The sequence below is a fragment of the Struthio camelus genome, chromosome 13 (assembly GCF_040807025.1).
Source record: "Struthio camelus isolate bStrCam1 chromosome 13, bStrCam1.hap1, whole genome shotgun sequence".
NCBI classification, from domain to species: domain Eukaryota; kingdom Metazoa; phylum Chordata; class Aves; order Struthioniformes; family Struthionidae; genus Struthio; species Struthio camelus.
Window position 1 is genome coordinate 21306918 of NC_090954.1, and position 25336 is coordinate 21332253.

At 51.5% G+C, this 25336-nt stretch overlaps 3 protein-coding genes across 9 annotated transcripts in view; 2 read left to right on the top strand and 1 right to left on the bottom strand.

Moving 5' to 3' along the window:
• Positions 1-3395, top strand: part of SMIM33 (small integral membrane protein 33) — a 37409-nt gene extending 34014 nt beyond the window's left edge. For 6 of the 7 annotated variants that reach the window (XM_068960234.1, XM_068960235.1, XM_068960236.1 and 3 more), the window contains one exon: positions 1-439. In XM_068960234.1, the coding sequence (XP_068816335.1) occupies positions 17-439 (423 nt within the window). In that variant the 5' untranslated portion in view covers positions 1-16. The other variant, XM_068960231.1, reaches the window with a different exon arrangement.
• On the top strand, positions 1006-25130 carry PCDH12 (protocadherin 12). Its single transcript, XM_009690210.2, has 5 exons — positions 1006-1110; positions 11055-14306; positions 15041-15135; positions 17347-17498; positions 22884-25130. Exons 2-5 carry the CDS (start codon positions 11346-11348, stop codon positions 23246-23248), a joined length of 3573 nt encoding a protein of 1190 aa, XP_009688505.1. The 5' UTR covers positions 1006-1110; positions 11055-11345; the 3' UTR covers positions 23249-25130.
• The window catches only part of DELE1 (DAP3 binding cell death enhancer 1), a 22242-nt gene continuing 17615 nt past the window's right edge, over positions 20710-25336 (bottom strand). Inside the window, exon 13 of the mRNA XM_068960110.1 lies at positions 20710-23260. The gene's annotated coding sequence lies outside the window, so the exon portion shown is untranslated. The remainder of the gene's footprint in view (positions 23261-25336) is intronic.

Below are 25336 nucleotides of genomic sequence, written 5' to 3' on the forward strand. Positions count from 1 at the left end.
GTTAGCCTGCTGCGCCATGAACATCTCTGCCCCCAGCAGCCAGCTGAGACAGCCCGAGCCCCAGGACTCAGCCGAGTTCACTCCCATCTCTGTTGTTAAGAGTGTAACAAAGAAGTCTGATGCCCTGCCCACGATCTCTGTAATCGTTGTCATCTTTGTCCTCTTGGCTATCTTCATTATCATTGTGGTGCACTATGGCCCTCATCTCCGCACCATCCAAATCACCCTTTACCATGAGCCCATGCCGCAGGACTTGGATGTTGGCGTGCATCTCACAGACTGGAAGAAGCTGGGCTCCCAGAAGAAGCAGTCAGCTCAGTACTGCCAGCAAGAGCTGGACAGCAGGGACGTGGCTGGGGTAAGCTACCAGTGCTCATGCAAGCACCACCTTCCCTGTAGGAACGCTGAGCCTAACGTCATAGAGATCACATACTTGTGACCAGACGATGGGCCACCCAGTGCAGGTGGGGCTCAAGGGACCATAGGCCTGTTGGAAAAATAGTGACTGTGACTGGAAAGCTGGCTTGGCTGGAGACTCACCAGTAGTGCACACTGAGGTTTTAGCATCCCAGAATTTGTGTCTCTCTCCAGGTAGACTCACCGAGGAAGCTGTGAATGTCAGTGGAATGACCCATCCTCTGTAGGTTAAAGGTACCTTCAGAATAAAGAGGCTTGGGTGCTGCTGAAGTGCGTGTCTGTGACTGGATCGGAAGAAGCTGCTGTGTGTGGGGCTGCTACAACATTGGAGGAAGCCTGGGGCAGACATTCAGCATTTGCCCACGCAAACTGAGCCACCTCCTGTCCCCTCTCCACCCCCAGAGCACAGCTCGAACTCAGAGGGCAGCTGGCTAGATCCTCAGTCAGCTCCTAGAAAATGGGGAAACTGAGGCATGGAGCAGCAGGTGGAGCAGCTTGACCAGCGGCAGAGCTGGGTGCACAGCCTTTGCCCAGTGGTCACGTCGAGGCATGGCCAGTGGCAGGCTCTGCCGCAGCCTCTGGCAACTCCTGGACATCTGGCCACGGGGCTGCCATCCCCTGCACTGTGCACAGCTCCCACCAGGCAACGGCACTGAGCAGCAACTGGATCCCCAGCCCAGGCTCTGTAGCCAGGTCAGTCTATGTAGGACAGCTTTAAGGTTTCTTCTACCTGTGTGGAGGTTCTGTGTACCAGAACCACGCACTGCCTGGGGATGCTCAGGAGCTGTCTCCGGCCCTTGCTGCCTGTGGCTGGGGAGTGCTGAGCGTAGGATCAGCCCCTTGGCAGGAGCTGAAGGTTGCATTGTCTGGAATCACTTTCCACGTTACAGATGTTTCCACACACACTGTCCTCGTTATTCTGTTTATATGGCCCAGAAAAGCTTCCCAGGGCCTCCAGCTCCTTTCCCTCCCTCAAGGGCTGAAACACCATCTTCCCTCTGGACGGGCCCCATCCAGCTGAGACAGCGGGGCACAACCCAAATGCTGGCAAACAGCTTGAAGAGATGAGGCAGGACTTGAAACCCTTGGTGTTTCAGCAGTGCAGCTAGCAGTAGAGGACGAAGTATCTGGCCCCCCCATCCCAAAAGAGAGCCCTTAACGGGGTGACAGCCTGGAGCTCCCCGTTGGAGCAGGGCGACAGCTGGACTCGGAGGCAAGAGGCAGCACATCGCTCTGCTACTGTGTGGTCATACAGCAAAGCCGGCCTGATGCTGTGGCCAAAGCTTTCCTGCAGCTGCCCTTGCCTCGAGGCTGGCAGTGCGGGTTCAGGCAGGGATTGCTCTCTGACGTGCGCAGAGGCCTCACCAGAAATAACAAATCTGCAGCTCTCCGAGTCTTTCCTGCCTGTGGGAAAACAGGAAAGGAGCACTGACTCTAGGAAAGTGGAGACCATCCCGCAAAACAGGGCCGGTCCTCCGCTGAGCAGACATGCACTGAGGGGGAAGAGCCAAATGGGAAGAGAAGCGCGGTGGAGGACGGCAAAAGATGAGCGAGGGCACTTGCAGAGATAGGGTAAAAGCAGGAGGGACAGTAACTGCCTGTTAACCACTGTGTGGCATTAGCCCTTGCTCCTCTTTGAGATGTATGGGAGCGGGGGATGCTGGCGGAGAAACGTGTGCACCTCTGGATCTGCCAGAGCATGGATGGGGCATGGGGAGACCTGAGGTCGCCCACGTCGTCCCCATCCTTGTCTGCTGTTCCTAGGGACTCGCGGGCCTCTAGCAGCAAAGGAGCAGGGCGCAGCCCAGCCAAGAAGGGAGTGGTGGTGGGAGTGGGGAAGCTAGTGACGTTATGGTGGACGTTCACGTGGCTCGGTTGCCCTGGGCAAAAGCTGGTTGAGGAAGCACGTAGGCAGCAGGTTGCAGAGGTGAGACGTTAATCTGTATCGCAGCAAAGCTCCTTGTGACAACAGCCCCTGGTGACTGTATTTGCTCAGTGCTAGGAGTTTCTCTGCCGCCCGAGGCGCTGGGGAATCTCTTTGGACAAGAAGCTGGTCTTGTTTTCTCCTGCCTCCATGAAAGATGGAAATCGAAACCCATCTTCAGCGCATAGGCCCTGGGGGAAGTCCCATGGGGAGACACAGCCTCTGGGACAGGCCTCAAGGTTTATACTGCAGAAAGGCCTGAGATGTGGGTCTCACCTCTCCCTTCCCCATGTGAGAACAGAAAAAATCAACAGGGAACACAGGAGGAATGGTGAAGTACAGGCACCATTTGCTGGGTTCCTCTCATGGTGCTTGTGATGAAAAACACCGTGTTGGGTGCAAATTCTTCCCTTCAGCAGGGGAGAACATGGACTTTTTTGAAAAACAGAGAGATTAATTTCAGTGGAAAAGCAGAATACTGTTTTGAATCCCTTCTGGGTGCCACGAGGGTGCTGTGACCTGTGCCCATGCTGGGCAGGGGGTGGATGACGTGAGGCCACAAGCAGCCCACCTGCATGTCCCCCGCCTGCAGCAACCTGGCTGTACTGACGGAGGGTGCCTGGGTGTCCTGTGCCCGGGAACGAGCGCTGGGTCCCGGTACGGATGGCCAAAGCCTCGCACCCATCTCCTGCAGCAGGAGGGGCTCAATCGCGTCCTCCCGCTGGCGCTAAGCCCCTGCGCAGGCCCCCGTCCGGCCTAAGCTGCATCCCAAGCGCCGTTTCCTCCCAATCCTGCGCTGTCCCGCAAAACGAATTGGGTTCTTTTACAGGCGAAATGGATTCTTTTACAAAGGAAATGGATTGTTTTACAAATGAAATGTGTTCTTTTACAAATTCCTCCAGCTGTCCAAAGGCAATTCTGACACTGCTGATGCTCCAGCTTCCTTCCTTCATCTCATTTCTTTCCAGCTTGTTTGCTCAATTACTCTAGAGCTAAGTAACAGTTGGCCTTGCAAGAAAGTTTTGGTCTCTGCAATAAATGTAATTTATATTACATTTTTTTGTTACTTTCTGTTTTCCTTCCCCCCCCCCATTTTTTTTTCCCCAGAGGTTATAGTGCATTTCCAGCTTTCCCACTCCTATGTTAGGGGGGATGAAGTGTGTCGTTTGAATTGAAAAATCTTTGAGATTCTCATCTCCCTTTCTATTTTAACACATGCTTAAAAAAAAAGGTAACACCATGTTTAGTTTTGATTTTATACATCTGTAATTAGCTAACAACATCTGAAGAGGTGCTGACTTGACAGGGACCCTCTCTTTAAATCATGGCTTTAGGTTGTGATAACCCCGCCAGCCACCCACTTCATAGGGGAGAAGTCAAAGCTGAGGAAAAAAACATGACGATGATAACAAGATTTGGACTAAAATCACAGGAATGGAGAAATAGTACTTTGGCTACACTGTGTTTTGAGGCATGTGCGCCTGTCCAAGCACAGCTGTGCGGGGAGGTGGTGTCACCCAGCCAGGGTAAATGAGCTAAGTCAGCAGTCAGCTTGCATGAGCTCATTGCTTCAAAAAGTAACAGCTTTGTTAAAGACTCAGCAGCTGAATCTTTAATGAAAGAAACCAGCAGCTTTCATTTTAGCATCCTCTAAAGGACAACAGCAACAGGGAGACGTCATGTTTGCAAAGAAAAAGATTAAAAACATCTAAATATTAATAAGAAGGAAGATAAAGCAGGTAACTAATACTAAAACTCATTGATTTTCAGCCACTCAGGACTTTTAGAGGTCTAATTTATGTTACAGCATGCTTTGGCCTAGATATATCAATCATATAGTTCAGGAGCTGGGGAAACGCCACTTTTTCAACATGTTTTGCCATTGTGGAGATATTTCAAAACTGTCAGTGAGCCGCGGTGCTACGGAGGCTCCGTTTTCTTCGGTATTTGTCCCGTGCTCCGGTCCCTCCAGGACGGCGGAGGAGCTGCTGGTGGTCCCCTCTCTGGGGGACCTCCTCCCGCCGGCCTCTCTGTTCCCCTGCACACAAGCCCCCAGCACCTTCCCGCCGCCCCGCCAGGCCTGGCAGCCACAACCCGTGGCCGGCGTACGGACGTCACTGCTAGGCTGTTCCCTCTCTGGGTTGTTTGCACATTACAGATGTAGAATGTGAAAATAAGCCCGGTGTTACCATTTTATGAGTAGGTTGGCCTGATCGCGTGTGTCCCGGCTCACAGTTAAGGTGGGGAGGAAGCGAGTAAGAGTGACCTGTTCTGGAAAGATCTAGTATCGGCGCGTATTTCATTTGTGAACAGATATTTACATACAGGTTGTTGAAATACAGGAAAAAATTATTGCTGTACAACTCACAAACCAGCCCCTATAAATACAAACAAATGACAATCTTTTGCCAACTTTCTTCTTCAGAAGGGCACCAAGAATTAATTTTAACTCGGCTTCTCATTGCTTTCTCCTACGTGATAAAATGTATTTTAACAGATTTTTCTCTTTTATATGTGGCCAGCTTTACTGTTATCTGCTTTAAAGGTTTGCTCTTTGCAGCGCAAGCCTTTAAAAAAATACATTAGGATTCTTGGGTGGCAGAGGCTCTGCAGGCAGGTTATCACAACATTATTACTCCTGTTCAAACACTGAGCTCGTTCCAATTTAGTCCACGTTTTCCCATGCCTAATAATAATCTTTTTGTGAACGCAGAGCAGCACTAGCTCTGCTCCTTGCGCCACGTACACCGGGGAGCTCCTGGAGCCTGGCAGACGGGAGCAGCTGGCAGAGCCCTTGCAGTTAGCCTCCTAGACGGTTGTTCTTCTCAAAGCTGGACTTCTGCTTTAAGTAGCCTTTCAACACTACCATGTCTCCTATCTCCTGGTAGCTGTGTCCGGATTAGGGACTGCCCACACTTCTTCCCTTCTCCTGCTTCCTGATGAGGAGATATTTGCCTGCTGCAGGGGGGAAACCTATGTAGCTCCCCGGCAGGAGCAGAGGTCCCAGCAGCAGTGAATGGGGACTTCATAGGTAGTGGTGTAGGGGGGCTGGAAAGCCTGGTCAGGACACTGCAACTGCTTAAAATGGTGCAATCATGGTGGATGGAGATGTGCTGTGAGGGAGGAATGAGCACTGGCCAGAGCATCTCCTGTGGCCATATCAGAGGCTGAGCCCCGGAGGGAGGGTGCTGCTGCCCAGTCTGGGGCTACTGGGTTGCCCTGTGCCTCTCCCTTGACGGTTGACGGTGGCCCCACGGGCTAGCAGGAGGCAAGGCCAGGACGTGGGGTCACCAGGAACTGTGGAAGGGGCAAGCACGCTGCTAGTGCTGGGGAGGATGAACAGGAGGATGGGGCCGGGAAGGAGGGACAGCGAGGTGCCAGGCCCAGTGAGCTGTATATGGGCCTTCAGGCTGGGAGAAGCTGGGGGCTGGTGACTTCTGGCCACGGGCAGGGCTCTCGCTGCACCTGCAGAGCTGCAGTTACAGATCTGTGTTGTGCCCTGAAAAAATAAGCCCTGCGAAAGAGAGCATCAGAGCCAGCTGAGCCTGAACTGAGCATCCATGTCGAGGGGAAGCGGGGGTAAGACGCCATTGGCTGGAGACCCTCCCGCGAGGGACGGGGATCCCCTCTACCTGTCTGCCCTGGGAGGTTGGTTGCTTGCAGAGGGCTTGCTCTGGGGGGTTGCAGAGCGTTTACCGAGGCTTGTCACGTTTTTGCACCGTGCAGATGAACCTCAAGAGGTAATGGGCACCAGCGATGGTGTCAGGGATGCTGAGCGTGTCAGCAGTGCCTACAGCAGCAAGCTTAACGTGAACCAGCAGTGTGCTCTGGTGGCGAAGGAGGCCAACTGCACATTGGCTGCGCAGGAGGGCCGCCAGCAGCTCAGGGAAGTGATTTTTTTTTCCCACCCTCCCCATTCAGCGTCAGTGAGACTGCGTCTGGAGTAAACTTGCATTTGCAGTCATGTGCCCGGTTTTGGGCTCCCCGGTACAAGGAAGGCATCGGTAGACTGGAGCAAGTTCAAAGGGTGCTGCTGAAGGGGTTGGGAGCTGGAGCCAGGGATATGCAGACAGAGGGGGGAAGGTCGGGGTTTGGCCAGCCTGACAGGTCCTGTCCCCTCCTACCTCAAGCGAGTCTGCAGGAGCGATTGAACCAGGCTCTTCTTGGAGGCATCTGGAGAAGGAAAAGAAGCAGTGAGCGCAAGCTGCAGCAAGGGATGTTCCAGTTAAATAGTAAGAAGGAGGGAAAAAAATCACTCTTGAGGGGTATGAAGCGCTGGGAAAGGCTACCAGGAGAGGTGGCAAAGTCTCCAACAGCAGAGAGAGTCAAAACAGGGAAGGACAAGATCTTGAACAACCCAATCTAAAATGGACCTGATCGGAGCGGGAGACTGGACCAGGTAGCACGTGGAGGTCCCTTTCAACCAGTATCATTTATTTATTTTTATTATGTTTTATTTAGTGGAGAAAATGACCACAGAGAAAGGCAGTGGTCTCCCACAAGAGGGCCCCGAAAGAAGGGCCAAGCCACCTCGAGCAGTTTTTTGTGCTTGCCCATGAATGGTTTGAGGCAAGTCGATGGCTCTTCTCCTTCCTCCCAAGGCAGACGGTCCCCATGTGCTCTCCTGCAGGAGCCTCCCTGGTCCCCGTGGCCAGCCGAGGGCTGAGGGCAGGTCCTAGGCCTTCTTGTGCTCCTTGTATAGAGCTCTGCATCTCCTAGTGCGAATCACAAAATTCGTGGATGGAGCTGAATTTCAGAAATGGATTTTTCTCTGAGAAAGGCGTGCTACTTCTAGCAAAGCACAACCTGGCTGGGCTGCTTCTGCAGCTCTTCCCAAGCAGGTCAGATATCACCCCTATTACAGCAGTCAGGAAACAGCTGTGCTTCCATCAGCTTCTTCTTTAGTCTGGCACCGTGCTTCTAAATTTTAATGCGAACTGAACTCGATGCAATTTCAGTGCATTGACAAGGCTGAAAATTGCGACTGACCAAGAAAGAAGCAAGATCGGCGATGCAAGGAAACTAGCTAGCAGGGCTTTCTTTGACCCGTCTAAACCTGCCCATGTACAGCTCTGGGACAGGAGAGAAAAAGCAAAATGCAGCCCCAGTGCTCCTTGGGGCCATGCGCTCCCAGATGTCCCCTCCGGAGAGGGTGCTTCGGGCCGCAGGGCGGGCACAGATGACAGGGTGCATCCCACCCCTGGGTGCCTGTCACTGCACCAACACCCTGGAGAAGATGGGCATCAGGAGCCGTCACTGGCGTCCCCGCTCAGCATGGGGTCACGGTGCTGCCACTGCCCTGCTTCATCACCGGTCTCTGCATCCGGCCCCCACCTTGGCCCTTGGGGAGGCTGAGCTCCATGTCCCCGGGGGCTCCTGCTGCACTGGCTCCCCAGGGAGACATGGCCCTCAGGCAGACCCAGAGGGATGGAGCCACCTCAGAGCTAGAGGAGAACAAGCCCCGCTTTCCTGCACAGTCATGGAGCAAGGTAAGCTGTGAATATGCTACTGAGACCAAATATTGGCACAGACTCATTGGTCATGTTCATGCTAAACTCTTCTCTTTTGACATGATTTTTCACTATTAAATTTTAAAATATTTCTTTTCTCTTCCCGTATCTTCTATTCCCTTATTAGTAATTGTAACAAAAATTAGTCGTGAGACTGATACTAGCTTTTCTTTACCTGCTTGCTGCCCCAGAGCAGTACAAATCCTGTCTCTGCGATCTGAATTGGTGCTGTGCATGGCAACAAATATGCATAACCAAGGAATGGGGCAAAAGCAGCTTTCAAGCTCTTCCTCGTTTTTCTAGCCAAGCCGGACTTGCTGTATCATTTCTCTACGTCATAAATCTGCAAAGCTGGCGACTGCCCAGAAACGGCTTCCTCTTCCCAGGGGAGGAGTTAACATGGTTGGGCTGGGAAAGGGGCCAATATTTCCAGCTCCCTGCTGCCGTATGCTACCCGCCAGCGGTGTACAATGCAGTTCAGAGTGGTTCACAGCTCGGCAAAAAAAACCCCAAATGCAATCTGAAAATCTGGGGCCGTGCAGCGGCTGATGCTCCACAGGCCTTAGAGCCTCCTAGGGGAGCAATCTTGCGTTATGGCAGAGGCAACGGTTTCTATGAAGGTCTTGGAGCACCCACAGGCTGGGGGACCTGCCTGTGTGCGAAAAGGAAGTGAAAGCCGCAGGAAACCTACTTTGTTATTAGCATCCAAGCTTATTTTACTGTCGGTGCTTCTTGCAGATCTCAGCTGGTCTCCCACCTTTTCTGTCTTTCTACTAGTACTTTGCTTATCTTACGTCAAGGTGCAGCCTTGCACCTCAGCTTGCAGCTCAGAAATACTTGCTCTGTACCCTGCAGCCCCGATCCGCTCACTTCCTGAAGGTGCGGAGTCACAGCTCCAGCCAAGAGGAGCGCCGTAATTCTTAATGCATTCGTTCCTCCAGCTCCTTTTCCCGTGGGCCGTCCAGGTCTGTCACCGGTGGCCGTAGCCGTGCAGACGTTCGGGGCCCAGGGCCAGCCCTCGGCGGAGGCAGCCGCGCTCGCCCCGGGGGCCGGCCCCGTTCTCCCCCCGGCACGGGGCTGCCACATCCGCGTTTTCCTGCGGCGGCTCAGCCAGCTGGCGCTCGGTCGCCTTCACCTCTTAGTCGTCAGTGCGGAAAAGGAACCTTTTGGGGCCGCGGCAGCCTAAACAGGAGGTGATGGGGAGGAAAAGGATGTGCCTTTTACGGCTTTCGGTGGGGGGAGAACTTCCAAACCCAACCTTCTTCAGGGACTGTATTTCTTCCTTTCTTTCCATGAGATTGCCGTGCGGGTCTCCATTCCCCTGCCTCACGGTCCCTGGAAGGAGGGAGGTGTAACGAAGAAGGTGGAAGGATGAGATCCCTCCGGAAGAAAGCACCTACCCACCTGCAAACAGAGCCTGTGCGGTGACCCACCCGTGTTCGCAGCCCCAGGGCCTTAGCCAAGCTGCAGACGCGAGCGTGCCGGGGGCCGCGCGAGCCCACCGAGTCCCTTTGTTTAGCCGAGGAGGAAGCGATAGCACAAAGAAGGGAAACGACTTGGCACGCGTGCCCTGGAGCAGGTTCCCCCGAATCCAGGAGCAGCCCCGCGGCTCCCCCTGCCCCGCCGGTGCCGCCCCCGGCAGCGGAGCGGGCAGGAGGGACAGGAGCCGCCGTGCCGAGTGGTGGCACTCACCCTGCCAGGGCGACGCGGCCCATCCGCACCGGGCTGCTCTGCCACCCGTGTCCTTCTGCCGCGTTCGTTGGGGCGTTAAAATGTGCCGTAAAGGACAGCAGCTGACGGGAGCCGGGAGTGGGGGGGAGGCAGGTTAAGGGGAGCCTGAACTGGGCAAAATCGGGGGGGCTGTGAGGTGCTGGGAAGGTCGGGAAGGCAGACGGGGAGGGCAGGGGCCAGGCGCTCCGGACACGGGCAGCAATAGCAGCTGCGGGGTCGTCGGAGGCTTCCTGCTGGCTTTGGGGACCAAGACGAAGCTGCGGCCGGCGGGACTCGAGCTGGTCTCACCTATCTCGCCCCAGAAGCGCGTTTCTCGCCGTCGGCTGAAAGGCGCGCGGCCAGCGGGACTGAACGGGAACGCGCCGAGCGAGCAGCGCGGCTCGAGGGGGGGCAGCGAGGGCAGCAGGCCGGGCCGGCCGCGGCGGCTTCGTCCGGACGCTCCGCTCGCAGAAACGGCCGAGGAGACTTTCACCATAACGTCCCGCAGTCTGAACGCCGTCTGTGGCCTCGACACCCAAAATGCAGCCCCGTTCAAAGCACTTGGCCCTGCAGCCGGCTGCTGCCTGCTGCCCTGCTTGCCCGCATAGCTGGGGTTAACCTAGGAGCAATAACCGAAACAATTGTTAATTGCACGCGGTGCAACGCGCACACGCGCACAACCAGCCAGCGAATGGGTGGTGTGGCTGTACAGCCCCGTGGGCGACTGTACACAGGCCACATGCGGGCGGGAGCTCGGGGTAAGAGGCCGAAACGAAGCAGAGCCGGGATTTGGGCAAAGCCGGCACAAAACCTGTGCTGGGTGAGAAGCAGCACTGGGGAAACGAAGGCAGAGCTGAACGCGAGGCAGCGCGCGCAGAGCCAGCGCAGCTGGGCAGGGGGAGCGGACGCGGGGGGCTGGCAGCTCGGCGTCTGCCGTCGCTGAATCTCTCTCCTTGTGCCCTGTGTCCACCTGCCCTTGTTTTAAGTGGCAGCTTTCCCAGTGATTCATTGAGGCACTGAAAGTCATTTTGGCTTGCCCAGGCAAAAGTGTGACGTAATCAAAAGCTGTGAACTGAAGAAGACAGTGTGCGGACGTTGCCCTCAAAACCAACAGCAACAGGCAGAACAAGGCCAGGATTTACAGGCTGGATTTAGACTAAATTAAAATAAAGAATAGGAAATTTAACAGCGCGGGGAACAAGCCTTCAGGATAAACACAGGAGCAGTAGTTCATCATCATTTCTAGTCTTTACAGGCATCTTTCTGAGACACGCATGTGAGTTTGGAAAATGAATTAAGGACTTTCTGCAAGCGTTGCAGGTCCTGTGAAATGCATTTTGCAGATCGCATCAGACAGTTGTGACGGTTCCTTTAGGTTTGAAATCAAGGGCATTGCCATACCTTTCTCAGAGCTGGGGAAGCATGCTGCTCCACAAGCCCCCACCCCCCGGGACGGCATTGTACCAAGGCCCCGGTCCTCCCTTTTCCTGTAGGTGGGGTTTCCATAGGAAACACCAGCTTGTCCACCTCCCAGCCCTGGCTGGCGGCCGGCCGGACACGGCGCTCCCCGACTGAAACTGCTTTGGTGGCGGTCCTCTTCTCTCGTGCCGGTCCTCTTCTCCTCTGGCGCCGAGGCTCTTCAGCCCAGCAATCGCCCGCACCTTCTGCCTGTCCTCCGGCAATGGTAGGGAAGAGGAGAACTGCTGCTCAGCACAGCTGGACTTGCAATTTCTTTTCCTTTCCAACTGGTAACGTGCGCCTATGGGATTTGGAAATGGGAGAAGATGCCAAGGATTTGCACATACTGTAAGCTTTGTTTGGGTATGCAGAGATACATAGACAAATCCGCTGACCTGGGACAGAGCGGCAGCGCGGTTGGCTTTCTCAGAAGCATGCTTTTGCTGTGCCGCTTTACTCTTCAGATCCCAGCCTTGTGGTGGTACCTTTTTCTCTCTGTGGATGCCCAGGAGGTGGCCACGTTCACAGTGCAATACAAAGTGTTTGAAGAAGTACCGAATGGAACGGTAATAGGAAAATTATCGGAGCATTTTGGTTGGGGTGAGGGAAGTAAAACAGCGGAAACCTTCCAACTGATGCAGTTTCCAAGGAGGTTCCCTCTCCGGATGGGAAGTGGGGATGGCTTGCTCAGCACTGCCGGGCGGGTGGACAGGGAACAGCTCTGCAGGCATAACGATCCATGCTTGGTCTCTTTTGATGTGCTGACTGCCCGAAATTCGGCTCTAATCCATGTGGAGATTCAAGTATTAGATATCAATGATAATAAGCCTCAATTTCCAACCCCTGAACTGGAGCTGGAGATTTCAGAGAGCGCATCTTTACGGACACGGATCCCGCTGGACCGAGCCTTGGATCCGGACGCTGGCCGCAATGCGCTCTGCTCCTACTCGCTTTCTCCCAGCGAACACTTTGCTCTGGAGGTTGTCTCAGGCTCTGATGGAACAAAACATGCAGAGCTTGTTGTTGTTAAAGAAGTAGACCGAGAGCTGCACTCTTCTTTTGATCTAATATTGACAGCTGTTGATCATGGGGAACCGCCAAAATCAGGTACCGCTCTAATTAAAGTCATAGTTCTTGACTCCAATGATAACAGCCCTGTCTTTGCAGAGAGCTCTTTGACAGTAGAGATTTGGGAAGATGCTCTACCTGGGACTCGTCTCATAACAGTCACAGCCACCGACCCTGACCAGGGTCCAAACGGAGAAATAGAGTACTGCCTCAGCAAGCACGCTCCCCTGGAGGTGCTGAGCACCTTCAGCATCGATACCCGGACTGGCAGCGTTGTCCTGAAGCACCCCCTGGACTACGAGGAAATCCACGCCTATGAGCTGGATGTACAGGCCAGAGATCTGGGCGCCAATCCCATTCCAGCACACTGCAAGATCCTCATCAAAGTGCTGGATGTCAACGACAACGCCCCCGATGTTCACATCACCTGGGCTGCTCGAGTGCCTGTGCTCTCCGAGGCCCTTCCCAAAGACAGCTTTGTGGCTCTGGTGACCGCTAGTGACCCCGATTCAGGAAACAATGGACAAGTGCATTGCTCTCTTAGTCAAGGATATGAACACTTCAGGCTGAAAAGGACCACCAGCCACAGTTTCGTGCTGATGACCAATGCCACCCTGGACAGAGAGCTGTGTGCTGAATACAACCTGACCTTGCTGGTGCAAGACCAGGGCAATCTCTCCTTAACTGTGTTCAAGTACCTCACTATTTGTATCAGTGATGTTAATGACAACGCCCCAGAATTTGAAAAGGGTACCTACGATACTGCCATTGCTGAGAACAGTCAATCACCTTTTTACTTGATTACTGTCAGTGCCAATGATCCTGACTTAGATTTCAACGGAAAAATCACCTACAGCATCCAGGATTCCTTTGTTTCAGGTCTGGTCTCTATTGACCCTAGCACTGGGGATATTTTTGCCCTCCAAGCTTTTGATCACGAGCAAATGAGCAGCCTCGAGTTCTTGGTGACCGCAGAAGACGGCGGTCACCCCAAACTCGTGTCAAACGTCTCTGTGAGGTTGGCTGTGCTTGATGAGAACGACAATGCCCCCGTCATCACTGAGCCGGCGCTGGTGGGAGGCGCTGCAACGATTTCCGTTCTCGTCAGCCCACAGACGGGGTGCTTCTGCACAGCCCCCGGGAACTGGAGTGCCCCCGGGGCAGCACCTGTGAACATGACACGCGTGTCCTGCTCAGACGCTCCCCTGCTCTTTACCATCACAGCCAGGGACATGGACTCTGGCCGGAACGGAGCTCTCCAGTATGTCATTGTGGGTGGGAACGAAGCCCAGCTGTTTGTCCTCGATCCACTCTCAGGGCAGGTGTTCCTCAACTCCAGCAATGCCAGTAGCCTGGCCGGGAGCCAGAGGGAGCTGGTGATACGTGTGAGTGACAGAGGAGACGTGCCCCTGCACACCCAGGCCTGCATGCGGTTAGTTTTCAGAAATCATGGTGCTTTCTCCAAAATCTCAGCCCAGGGGTCGCAGAGGCTGAGCCCGTCAGTAGTCACTGTTATCTGCCTGGCTGCTCTCTTAGGCATGTTCCTTCTTATTCTGGTTTTAATTGTGTCTTTGTGCAAAAAAGAGAAGAAGGATAGCATGGCTTACAACTGCAGGGAGGCAGAGGACGCCTACAGGCAGCAGCAGCTCAAGAAGCCACACAGGCAGATTCAGAAGACAGACATACACCTAGTCCCGGTGCTCAGGAGCAGGTCGGAGGGGCCCAGAGAAGCTGAGCTCTTGCGTCCCTGCGAGGAGGCTCTGCTGAGCGAGAGTGCCATGGACCCTGAGTACGGGGGCTCCCTGCAGGCTCCTTTCCACCTGACCCCCACTCTCTATCGGACCCTGAGAAACCAGAGGAACCAGAGAGACTCAGATGAGCAGCAGGATGCTTTTAACCTCACTCTAATGCAGCGTCGGCCCTGCCAGCCTCACAAACTGAAAAATTCAGCCAAAGAGCCTGCGAGCTCTCTGGACGCACTGCCTCATTGCAAGAGCTTGGTGAAGCCACAGCTGAGGCCAGTGGGAGACTCCTTGCCACCAGCTAGCCAGCCCACGGGCACAGCTCTGAAGGGGCGGAGTGGTGCCGAGGTGGACGGGGCGCCTGGCGAGGCCCAGCCCCACCAGCACATCCTCAGGAGCCTGGTCCGGCTCTCCCTGGTGGCGCTTGCAGAGCAGAGCCCCACGGGGGAATTCGCCATGGAGTCGCCCCCAGTTCAGGTAGGAGCTGCCCCGTGGGTTACTGGAGGTGGGAAAACCCCCAAATCCTGCCTCATCAGGTTCTAATAGAGCACTGGAACAGGTTGCCCAGAGAGGTTGTGGAATCTCCATCCCTGGAGATATTCAAAAGCTACCTGGATAGGGTCCTGGGCAACATGCTTTAGGTGACCCTGCTTGAGCAGGAGGGTTGTACTAGGTGATCTCCAGGGGTCCCTTCCAACCTCAGCTGTTCTGTGATTCTGTGACTGTGCGATTCTTGCGCACCCTGGGGTTGTGGGAATGCACCCTAAAGGCAAAAATCAACCTGGAAGTATGCAGTGTGGTCTCTTTCCCAGGCCCTGGGCAGCTACAGTTTGGGTTGGCTGAATGGCCTCTCTGCCATGAGAATGGTCTCTCGACACCCACGGGGACATCTTGGGAGTGGGGATGGAGAACGGCTGTCACACAGAGACGGGGATGGGCTTGCATTAGCTTCCCCCAGCCAAGGGGAAAGGGTGCGTGCTGGGAGGACACGACATGCAGAAGCAGCACCATGGATGGAGGGGAAGTGCTGGGGCCAGGTGGGCTGCTTGATCTCTTGTTTTTCCACTGCAAAACCTCCAAGTGGGGATGCCTAACCATCTGCAGAAGGAGGAAACGCTATAAAAAGGTAGCGCAGTTTAGAGGGGACATCCTGGCAGGAAGCATCTTGAGTGGTGATTGCATGGGCTCAATAGGCTTTTCCTGTCTTACAGCAAATCTCTCAGCTGCTGTCCCTGCTGCACCAGGGCCAGTTCCAGCCCAAAACAAATCACAGGGGAAACAAATACACGACCAAGAACGGTAGCAGGTAAGGTTTGCTCTCAGCCCATCCCTTTTCTCACCCACTATCCCTTAGAGTCTCTGCCTGTTTCTTCTTCAACCTTGCTAGCCTTAAAGGCCTCCAGAACAAGACATCAGCTTGTCCACAGTTTCCCTGACCTGAGCCTTGGAAAATGGCTGGTCAGGAAGGTACATAGCACAGAACCTGTTACCTGGCACAGAAGCTGGTACCTGGCACAGAAGCTGTTGCTGGCACGGCTTCCCTGTAGAGGATGATGGCTCCTCTGGGCCCATGTCCACACTGACACAGCTATGCGGCTCCCTGCTCCTGCTGTGCTTCGCCTCCTCCCTGCAGCACCTTCATCTCCTAGCTACTTCCGTCTCCATCTGAGCTTCCCCTGCTGCCAGGAACCATCTGCTTGCCTTTGCTGGGTAAAAAAACAATGTGTTCAAAGGCAATGAAACAGTGCATTGAAGAGGGTACTGAGCCACAGCTTTGGAGGCAGCAGGCACAAGGGCAAGCTTGCTCACTGCTCTGGACTTGCTCTAGGTAATTTCTTGGAGCTGTCATTGCCTGTTGATATGAGTTAAGTGCATCTATCCCTGTGCCAGGAGGTCAGAGAGGAGAGCAGAGATGAGAATGACTTGAGATATCCCAGCTGTGTATTGACGACATCCCCAGAGAGAGAGGAACTTTAAAGTGGTCCCATTAAATTATGGTGCTTACATCACTGGGTGAATGCTCCTGGTGATGGAGGGAGGTGTCTTTCTCTGTGCCCCCACCGCTGCCAGCTGGCTGTTGATGAAGGAGTGAGCGGCAGCGCTTGGAGAAGCTGTGAGGCTGATAAGGCCACCAGCAGGCATGTTGGGGAGGATCGCGCTAGTCTGCACTGCCCAGGAGTAGGAGCCCTCCTCCAGTGCAGCTGGCTCCATGCATGACTGCAAGCTTGCAAGGTGTCAGTCTGACCTGAGGGCCCCAGAGAGGCCAGGACACTGCGGGCTATGGGCCCAGGAGGGAACAGCAAGCAAGGCCTCATCACTGCCTTACCTCGTCCTCCTCATCTGCCAAAATAGGGAAGAGGGGAAAGGACTTGGCTAAGGAAAAAACAGCAGGTAGACACAGTTTTCTCCACCTTTCTCATCGTCACTCCCCCATGCCCAAACTGCCCTCTCCTTCCACCTGCTCTGTGGTGCACTGTGCTTGCCACTAAGGCCTTGCCGCCCCACTCCATGGACACGAAGGTGCAAGCCGCAGGGAGGCAAACTGCATGGCCCTGCTGTGCTGCTGAAGGACTGCGAGAAGCCTGGCTCTGCTCCGGCTTCTGATGAGCAGGTGGGAACCCGGCGCAGCATAGCGTAGGCACTACCACCTACACGGGAGCTGTGGGAGTCTCGCTGCCCCGGAGCCTGGCATTAGTCCCTCCTTGTCTGGAGACTGGTGCCTTGCAGGTTCACAAATAGTCTCTACTTGAGAGCATGCGTGTTAGGGAGCGGGAGCGACCCAGCGCTGGAGATGTTGGTGCAAGATCATGCTGAGAGGCTCCGTGCACAAGTAGCTCCTCTGGATTCACTAGGAAGAGCCAGCAGCTCCCTATTGGTTCAGGGCAGTGTCTCAGTGCAAAAGGCAAAACTCTCTCCAGTGAGAAATGTGGGGAAGGCCCACATCTAGCCCAGCACCCAGCCAGAGCCCAGTTTTCAGAGGGTTCATGTCACTGCAGTGCCCAGTGCTTGGCTTACATGATTATTAAAAAATATAACAGACAAATGAATTGGTGGGAACTAAAATGATGGCAAAAGTGGTGATTAAGAAAACCCCTGTAAGCTTTCCCATCTCCTGAGGGCTCCTCTTAGCTGACTCATCTGGGGGGCCATTTGCAAATGGATGGGGTGCAAGGAGCCTGCAGGTTGCTGCACTGGAGGGCTGGAGCTGAGCCTGCCCCCCGGGAATCAAAGGAGCAGTGTGCAAGTGACTGGTGAGGCTTTTCAGGATCGTGAACCTACTTTTGAGGTGACAGAAAATCACATCCCATTGGCAAGCTCTGTATGCAAAACTGGGGAAAACCCCAATTGAATGAGACAGAATTTGACTAGTTAGCCTCTAAGAGCACCCAAGGTTTTGTGTCATTTTATGAGGGATAAAGACAGCCACCTTCAAAATAATAGACCAGGTGGGGACAAGGCAGGCTGGTGCTGACGGTTCAGGTGAGATTTCAGTGTTTTGCGCTTGGCCTCCCTGCAGGGCTGCAGGGCTGGATGCCGACTGCCTGAGTACGAAGGACAGTGGCCATGGAGAGAGCGAGGCAGAAGACCGTGATTCAGAGAATGGGTTTGATCTTTCCATGCAGCAACTGGTGGGAGAAGAACTTGAGACCCTTCTGGAACCGCAGGCAGGTGAGGCTGACTTGCTGCGTATGATACACGCAGGGGCCCTTCCAGTAGGCGTGCTGGGATTGGCAGTGGGCTCAGGCAGTGGGATCGCCTTGCTAACACACTAGCCCCATGTAGAAGATGAAACTGGCAGGCCTATGGCAGACCTGAGGACGTCTAGCCTCGTCGGGTGGGTCTGACAGTGGCAGACGCTCGGCAAGGCGTGTGAGAACAGGCCAGCCTATGATACCGGTCCCAAGCAAGCTACAGCGAAGGGACTTGCTGAGCTTTACATTGGCTTTTTCATGTGTTTGATTACCCTTGGTAGACCCTGCTTGGATTTGTCTCCTCTGCTATTGAGCTTATTTGTAAAACTGGTCTCCTTGTCATTGCAGCAGTGAATCCCAGTTTATGCACTACACAAAAACTCCACTTCCCATGCTGACGTGAGCCCACTCGTTTCATGTCTCCTAGTCCTTGCAGTGTGAGATAGGGTGAAGCGTCGTGCTTCTAGCCCTTGGCAAGCCCCTCACAACTTTATAGACCTCTCGATCTCCATCAGGCAGTGCTTTTCCACCACGCTGAAGGGGTCCAGTCTAGTCTCCTGTTATCACCCCTGTTATTTGCTACGTTGTTTTCTAGTTTTAGTATACTTTTATTGAGATGTGGCGACTGAAACTATGCAGAGTGCTTAAGATACACTTACACCAGTGGTACAAAGAACTTTTGCTGGTTTGTTTTTCATTCCTTTCCTGCCCAAGCTCTGTCATTAGAATGGGTCATGGCAACTCCAGAACCTCTCCTCTGTGTGGTGGGAGAGTCGTCAATACGGGAAGTGTTCTCCATGCCACTCATTCAATAGCTATTGACACAGAAAGCCACCAGCCATTTTTTTTCCTGAAGTCACTCAGTATCAGCAGGTCCTTCAGCAACTCCCTGCAGTCACTTTGGCTTTTACCCTTCTTGAATAATTTTAGTAGAAACAACACCAATGCCATCCACTTTTCTACACCATTTATGTTGAATAGACCAGCATAGATCTCGCATACTCTGGTGAGATTCCACTAATGATTTCTCTTTTGGGGGAAGATTATTTATTCCTACCCTTGTTTCTTAGCTTTTAACATGTATTAGTCCCTGCCAGAGACTTGCTGCTAATTCTGGGACAGCTTAGGTCCTTTGAGAGTCTGTCTTGGTGCTCTTCTGGAAGCCCAAGCGCACCAGGACTCTTTGTCTGCCTCCTTCAAAGACTCCAAGAAATTGGCAAAGCAGAATTCCTCACCCCGCAAATGTCCTGTCAGTTCTTGTCCATATAGCAGGTATTCAGCTCTCTACGGAGTCTCAGATATAATGATTTCTGTGAATTTGCCCAGACTAGATCCACCTTTATGCACTTAAAAACTCGTCACAATTTCTACCTTCCATCCTTCTGATACCATATTCATTTTAAGCAGCAGTTAACGAACAACAGTTAATAAATGAAGCAATTTCATATTTGAGTTCTTTTAACACTCTTGGATGAATACCATCTGGGCCTGACATTTTCTACATGTTCATTTTACTGATTTATTCTAAAAATCTCTTCTACTGGCATTTCAATTTGAAGGAGTTAGTCTGACTCATGTCCTGTAGCAAAAATTTCATTGTGGAGCCTCTGCACTCCTCCATAGCAAGCGGAAGCACGAAGAATTCATTTAGGTTTTCTGCTGTGGCTGTAGCTTCTTTGAATGATCCTTTTACACCCCAGTCAGCTCTTGCTCCTACTGCACAACATACTCTCCACATCCACTGATTTGAAAAAAGGGTATTAGCAGCCTTTGGCAAGGATGTTCAGCCTGTAACTCTGCATTTTGAGTAGTCTCTGTATCACCTGGAAGTAGGCTTTTAGCATCCAGTGAAGTAAACTGGGGAGCAACTGCAGTAAATTCTGCTTTAGCTCCAGACTTGAGGGTTTTCTGTGCTCTTGTCCTGGTAGGGGGGGGGGACCATGCTCGTTTTAGTCTCTTTGCCTTCCTGTCCTAATGAGTAAGCGAAAGAAAGGCTGGGTGAAATGAGAGCAAAGTTACTGTGGGGAAGATGAACGGAGAAAGACCGAGTGGAAAAGCTACTTGGAAAGGCCTTCAGTCCAGCTTAGCTGTCTGTGCCAGGCTATGGCATGTGGTCCTATAGTCAGGCTACTTTCCACTTCTGAAGACAAATTAAGATCTATTTGGTGTTCTGTCCATCTTTGGCTGCCAACATACCAGCAGGGGAGGGCATCTGTGTCTTCCTTCTGCCCCGCACAGACACAAGCTTCCCCAACTCCATGTGCTCACCCAAGGCCCCAGGCTGCTGACTTCACGAGGACTCACGTGTCATCCCACCCTTGCCAAGCATCAAAACGCTCCCTGGTTTGCCTGTTCCTTACAATGCTTATTGCTGATGAAGGTGCAGAGGATCTGCCCCATGGGGTCAGTGCAGAGCACCAGTGGAGGCATTAGATAACAGCCTCCCATTTTGTGGGCACGGCTGGAGCTGCCAGCCTCCTCAGATTTAAAGGTCTTCAGCAAAGAGCAGGGAGTGAACAGGCTACCTAACTCCAGCCCATAGGTGTACCGAGGTGCTGACATTTGCCAGTCCCAGTAAGGCCCTAGTAGACCTACTCAACAAAGAAAGCTGTCCAGATCCAGTCCTGCCCAGACAGGTAGCACCTGATATGACCCCAGCCAGCAAATCTGTGCTACAGTGAGACATATCCACGTCCTTCATGCTGCTTGGATGAGATGGGAAAAAGCCTGTGCTAAATTATTGATTTTGCAGTAAGCACCAAAAGCATGTGTTGAGACTGTAGCCTCCTGCCTCTGCAGTAGTGCTGGACATGACAAATAAGGCCTAGCTAGCTTTCTGTGATGAAAAATAATGATGTTATCCATGAGCCCAAACCTTCCTACGAAGGCAGCAGAGCACAGACCTGGACTCCTTCCTCCTCTCCCAAACACAGAGAAGTGGACTTGCATCCTGAGTTAGGGAGGAAGGAAGCATTGCTTGTGCTCAAAAGTATCAAAACAGCTGGCTGAGGCTTGGCTGGGCCTTTGTGTTATTCACAGTGGGGGGAAAAGCGAGTGAATAATCTGCCCTAGCCAGTGATTTGTTTGTTTATACATTGAGCAGCATTGAGCAGCAGGCTGAACTCTTAGCCCTAAGGACTATGTATCAACACCTATCCCATACCAGGGAAACAGAGAGCAGTCACAGCAACAGACAAGATACAGCTTTATTGATTAAAAAAAAGCCCAAAATGCCCATTAAAATGAGGCAGTAAAGAGCTATGGGTCAAATTAAACATACCTAATTGTAATATTTCATGGCCACAGGGGCCAGGAAGATCAGCACAAGTTCCAGCTCTCTGCCAAAACCAGACTACCATTCTAACTTGTTTCGGAGCTGAAGTACCAAAATATTCAGAAAAGATGTACAGTAACTCTCTTGCCATTCCTGATATGCTCCTAGGCAGTTTCTCTGGAGTACTGTGTTAGCATTTAGCACACCCTGGGCACTGTGCCTTTTCACAAACTGAGGAGGACAGAACTGTGGATGTTTTAAAGCAAATACATGGGACTTCATCACACTTGGGCCATCTCTTAAGGGACAATAGCTGAGGCAGAAAATACTGCAATTGCAAAAAAAAAAAAAAAAAAAAACCACCTGAAAATTAAGTAACATGAAAGAAATTTGGAGCTTTAACTGAAACAAAATCTACGTAATATATCCACCTTTCTCTTCTCACCATGCTTTCAACAGGTTTTGAATACTAAACTTTCCCCACTCTGGGACACAATTCTGTTTCAGAGGAAAAGGACTAATCGCTTAGTAGACTGAGGACAAAGACTTATCTTGGGAATTGGCCAGCCACTGATTGAAGACCAGGATGTCCCAGGCTGTGGCAGGTTATTGATCAGTCTGTCTTCTGGAAGCAGCATGATTAAGTGTATGAGAATAGGGACCATCCTTTCAGAGATCACTTTAATAAAGTAAGTCAGTGTGAGCCACATAATTATGACACAAACTCTTGCTATCTGATTGGGACTGTCATGGAATTTGATGTTTTATTATCAGATATGAGTTACTCGTTTTGCTGCTCTCTGACTCAAGAAGTGTTTCACTGACTTGGCTGTCACCTCAAACCTTCCAGCTTTTGTGGTTCTAGTGCACGCTTTGGAAATGAAAAAACGTGGGGCTAGAAGGGAGCTTCTGTGTACCACACCACAGAGTCTCTTCATCAACTGCTAAGCTCTACCTTAAAAACAAGAATTCCTGTTTCCTTTCCTGCTGTCTGTTGAGGAAGCTATTCCAGGCTCACGCTGCTATGGGGCCCTTCCTTTAATTTCCAGTATGTATTTATTCACGGACAGTTTATAATCACTTCTTCTTGTGCCAATACTATTTTGAGCATAAATATTTCCTTTGTCGGTGCTTACCTCATCAAAATAACAACAGGTTGCAGTAAGATCCCCTATAAGCATTTGCTTTCTTAGGCTAAACAACCCTGTCTCTTGGGGTCTCCATCTTGTAGGCTTAGACTCATTGCTGTTTTCATCTCAACAGTTTTCTCTGCAGTTCTGTCATTTCAGATTCTCTTTCCGAGGGATGGATGATCAGATTTGTGTGTGATACTCCTAATCAGGTCTTACCAGACCTAATAACAATACCATAGATTTTTTTTTTTTATGTCAATAGGGAATACCTTGACCAACACATTTTATGATTTCATGTGCCCATTTCAGGGCAGAACCACATCAGTGGTGCATTAATGAGCCTGCAATCAACACCCACACCAGGCTCCCACTGCTCCTCATCTGTTTCCAATTGATGAACAACTACTTTATAGCTCAATTTTTCGTTGCTAGTCCTCAGCCACCCAGCTGTGCATTTTATAATCCAGAATTTCATTCCACTTCTGTTATTACTGTTTTCACAATAATCCATTTCTTTTTGGTCTCAATCTGCCTGTTTATCAGCAAATTCCCACTTCTAAAGTGACCCTTGAGGAAGTCCACTAGTGACCTTTTCTCTGTCTGATACTTCCCCGCTTTGAAAGCTTTCCATTGTTGTCTCCCCTTTAGCCAGTCCTACACCCTCACTTTCTCTGGCTTTGCTAACAATTTATTGAAGAGCCACTTGAAACTACAATAATTGAGAAAGCAAAATGATCCTAACAGTTATTATATTACAGGAATTTCAAATCAATTCTGTTTTTTTTTCTTAAGCTGCTAGTGTGAATAACCCCACTGGTAGCTTATCCTTAGACTTGCTTACAAAGTTACTCCTCTCGCAGTTGATCTCAATAAGTCTCCTCCTTTCTCATTTTTTTCTGCTGTGGTCTCCCCTGCTACACATCTCACCAAAAGTTCTTGTTTTCACTCCCTCCAGAGCTGGCCCTCAAGAGGCTGACGGCTGCTGACCCAGAATGGGTGGCTCGGCTCTCCTTGCCGCTCACCAGTAGTTACAAGGACAATGTCTTCTCCCCTGATTCTCTGCATTCACCTCAGGACCAGGAAGCTGCAAGGCAGGAGAAACCAAGGACCTTTGAGACATTTGGCAAAGTTACTGAGTCTGACTCGAGTGCCGCTGGGACAAAACTGGCCAGCACTTTCCTTTCAGAAATGAGCACCCTCTTTGAAATGATTTTGTCCCAGAAGGTCCAAGCCCACAATGAAACAGGCTCAGGGCTTCTGCGGCAGCTGTCAGCACGTGGGAAGAGCCTTGGACTGGATGACAGTGCTCCTGTTCCGTAGGCAGCTTGGCAGCTGTGAGAAGGAGAGGAGAGTCAAACAGAGCTTTCTGTAAAATTTAGGGTGCACAAGCGTGTGTCATAACAGGTCCAACAGAATCATAGCAAGATCCACGTCTAGACTGATCATGACAGGCATATTTCTCCCTTTGCCAAGTCCCATCAAATTTCTCCATGACTGATTTCACCTTTAGTGTTTCTCCAACTGCCTGTTCTTGCCTCTCTATCTTTCCTTTTCTTCCATCCCCATCTTACAATCACACTCAAGCCATAAAACAGAAGAGCCAGAGCAGGTAGATTAACAGAGGGGGTTTGTTAGATTAACCACAAGTACAACACAATCACATATATCCATGTGATCATGGACTGTGCACCACAGATACTGTACTACCAGTCATGGACTTTGCAACATGCTGCAGAATTAGCCTGAAGGATCTCAGTTCTTATTTAAAATAAAATTTTTTTTTCTAACATTAACATCTCTGGGACAAAGTCCAATATAACTGAGATAATGATGTATCTGCAGAAAGCCTGAAATGGCAACTTAGAAAGGGGAGAGCTGTGTGTTTTCTTACAGTGAGCGTTTCGGCTTTGTGACTGCACTGCTGTGAACTCTGCTTTTTGTCAAATACCCCAAATGCAGTACTTCTGCTTTGGAATCTGTGCTATGGCTGCACTAAGGGCCCACAATTTCTTTCTCCACGCTCTTTTGTGAGACCCCTGAATTACGGATCATTTCCCTTGCCCAGCAGCAGACAGCAGATGGATGGAGTCTATCAAGGTAATCTGGGAAAAGGGAAGCATGAAAACACTGTCTTTAAATATTCAATCACACGCTTCACCCATATTACTGTTTTCCACTTTGATCTGAAGGTATGTGAGCTGTAAGACTGTTTTGGGATAATAGCACATGTGGAAAAACTTATTTACAGATATTAATAATAGAGGGGGGAGTAATAGGTGTTGTTAAACATGGGGATTTGTACTCGCAAAGAATGGAAAGACAACAGCGGCATAAGCAGCTGGCATAGAATCGCAGGCTTGCACAGCAGCGCGTGGATAGGACTTGTGTATGGGGTGAACAGCAGAGGAGTTGTGAGAGAACAGAGACCACCGATAAATCCTTCTGGATCATGCACATATGGGGCTCTGCTTTCCCTACCATGGTTTTTGCCTTGCAACTATGATACGAAGCATCAGAACAAAATTTGGAGCATGCCGGCAAAGTGGCTGGTGGCTATATAGGTGAGGGGAGAGTCATGCTGTGGGAACGAGGGTAAGCCATCACCTCCGCTGCCAACAATGCACAGCACCATTGCTTGCTAACTGACCACAAAAGACAAGGCTGAAAAGAGTTTGAAAAATTGCCAACAGCACAGGGTCAGCAGTAGTTTATATGTATTGCTTTCTTTGCTTTGCCATCTTTGTTACCAATACTGCACCGATTTCTCCCCACAGATACCGCAGTTCACAACACAGGTTTCTCTAAAGCTAATTTGCTGACGGTGGGGCCATTGAATCAGAAGTCTAGGTCATATCTGTGGCTCTCATCTGTACTGCAGGGCCATCCCACAGACACGGTCCTGAGCGTCTCACCAGTGTCCTACCCATCATCCTTTCCTGGGCGCTTGGAGGTGACAGTGTCCTGCTTTTAGTGTGTACGCACACAAGCCACAGAAGCAGAGAATCATACATGCAATTTAAAGCAGAGAAAACGAAAAAGCTGTATGTCTATGTTACTCTTGGGACCAAATGGCAAAAGCAACAGAGTAAGATCCTCTCAGATGGACTCTTTAATATCCAAATTACTCACTGTTATAGCTGGAGTCTCCCAAAGTGCTTTACGGATGACCCCATGTCTAGCAATAAACTACAGCGATGGGTTTAACCCAGTCTGCTTACACTACCGCACTGCTATCAGAAATGTCTTGGTGTTTTGTTTCACAAACAGAACAGGCTTTTGCACCAAAACAATGACAGCGAGCCAAATTCTAACTGAGATGCAGCTGTGCAAATTGTGAGGGAGGCATATCTGTGACTAGGAGGAACTGCAGCCCTGTAGGATTCTCCTGCAGCTTGGGAATACACATGG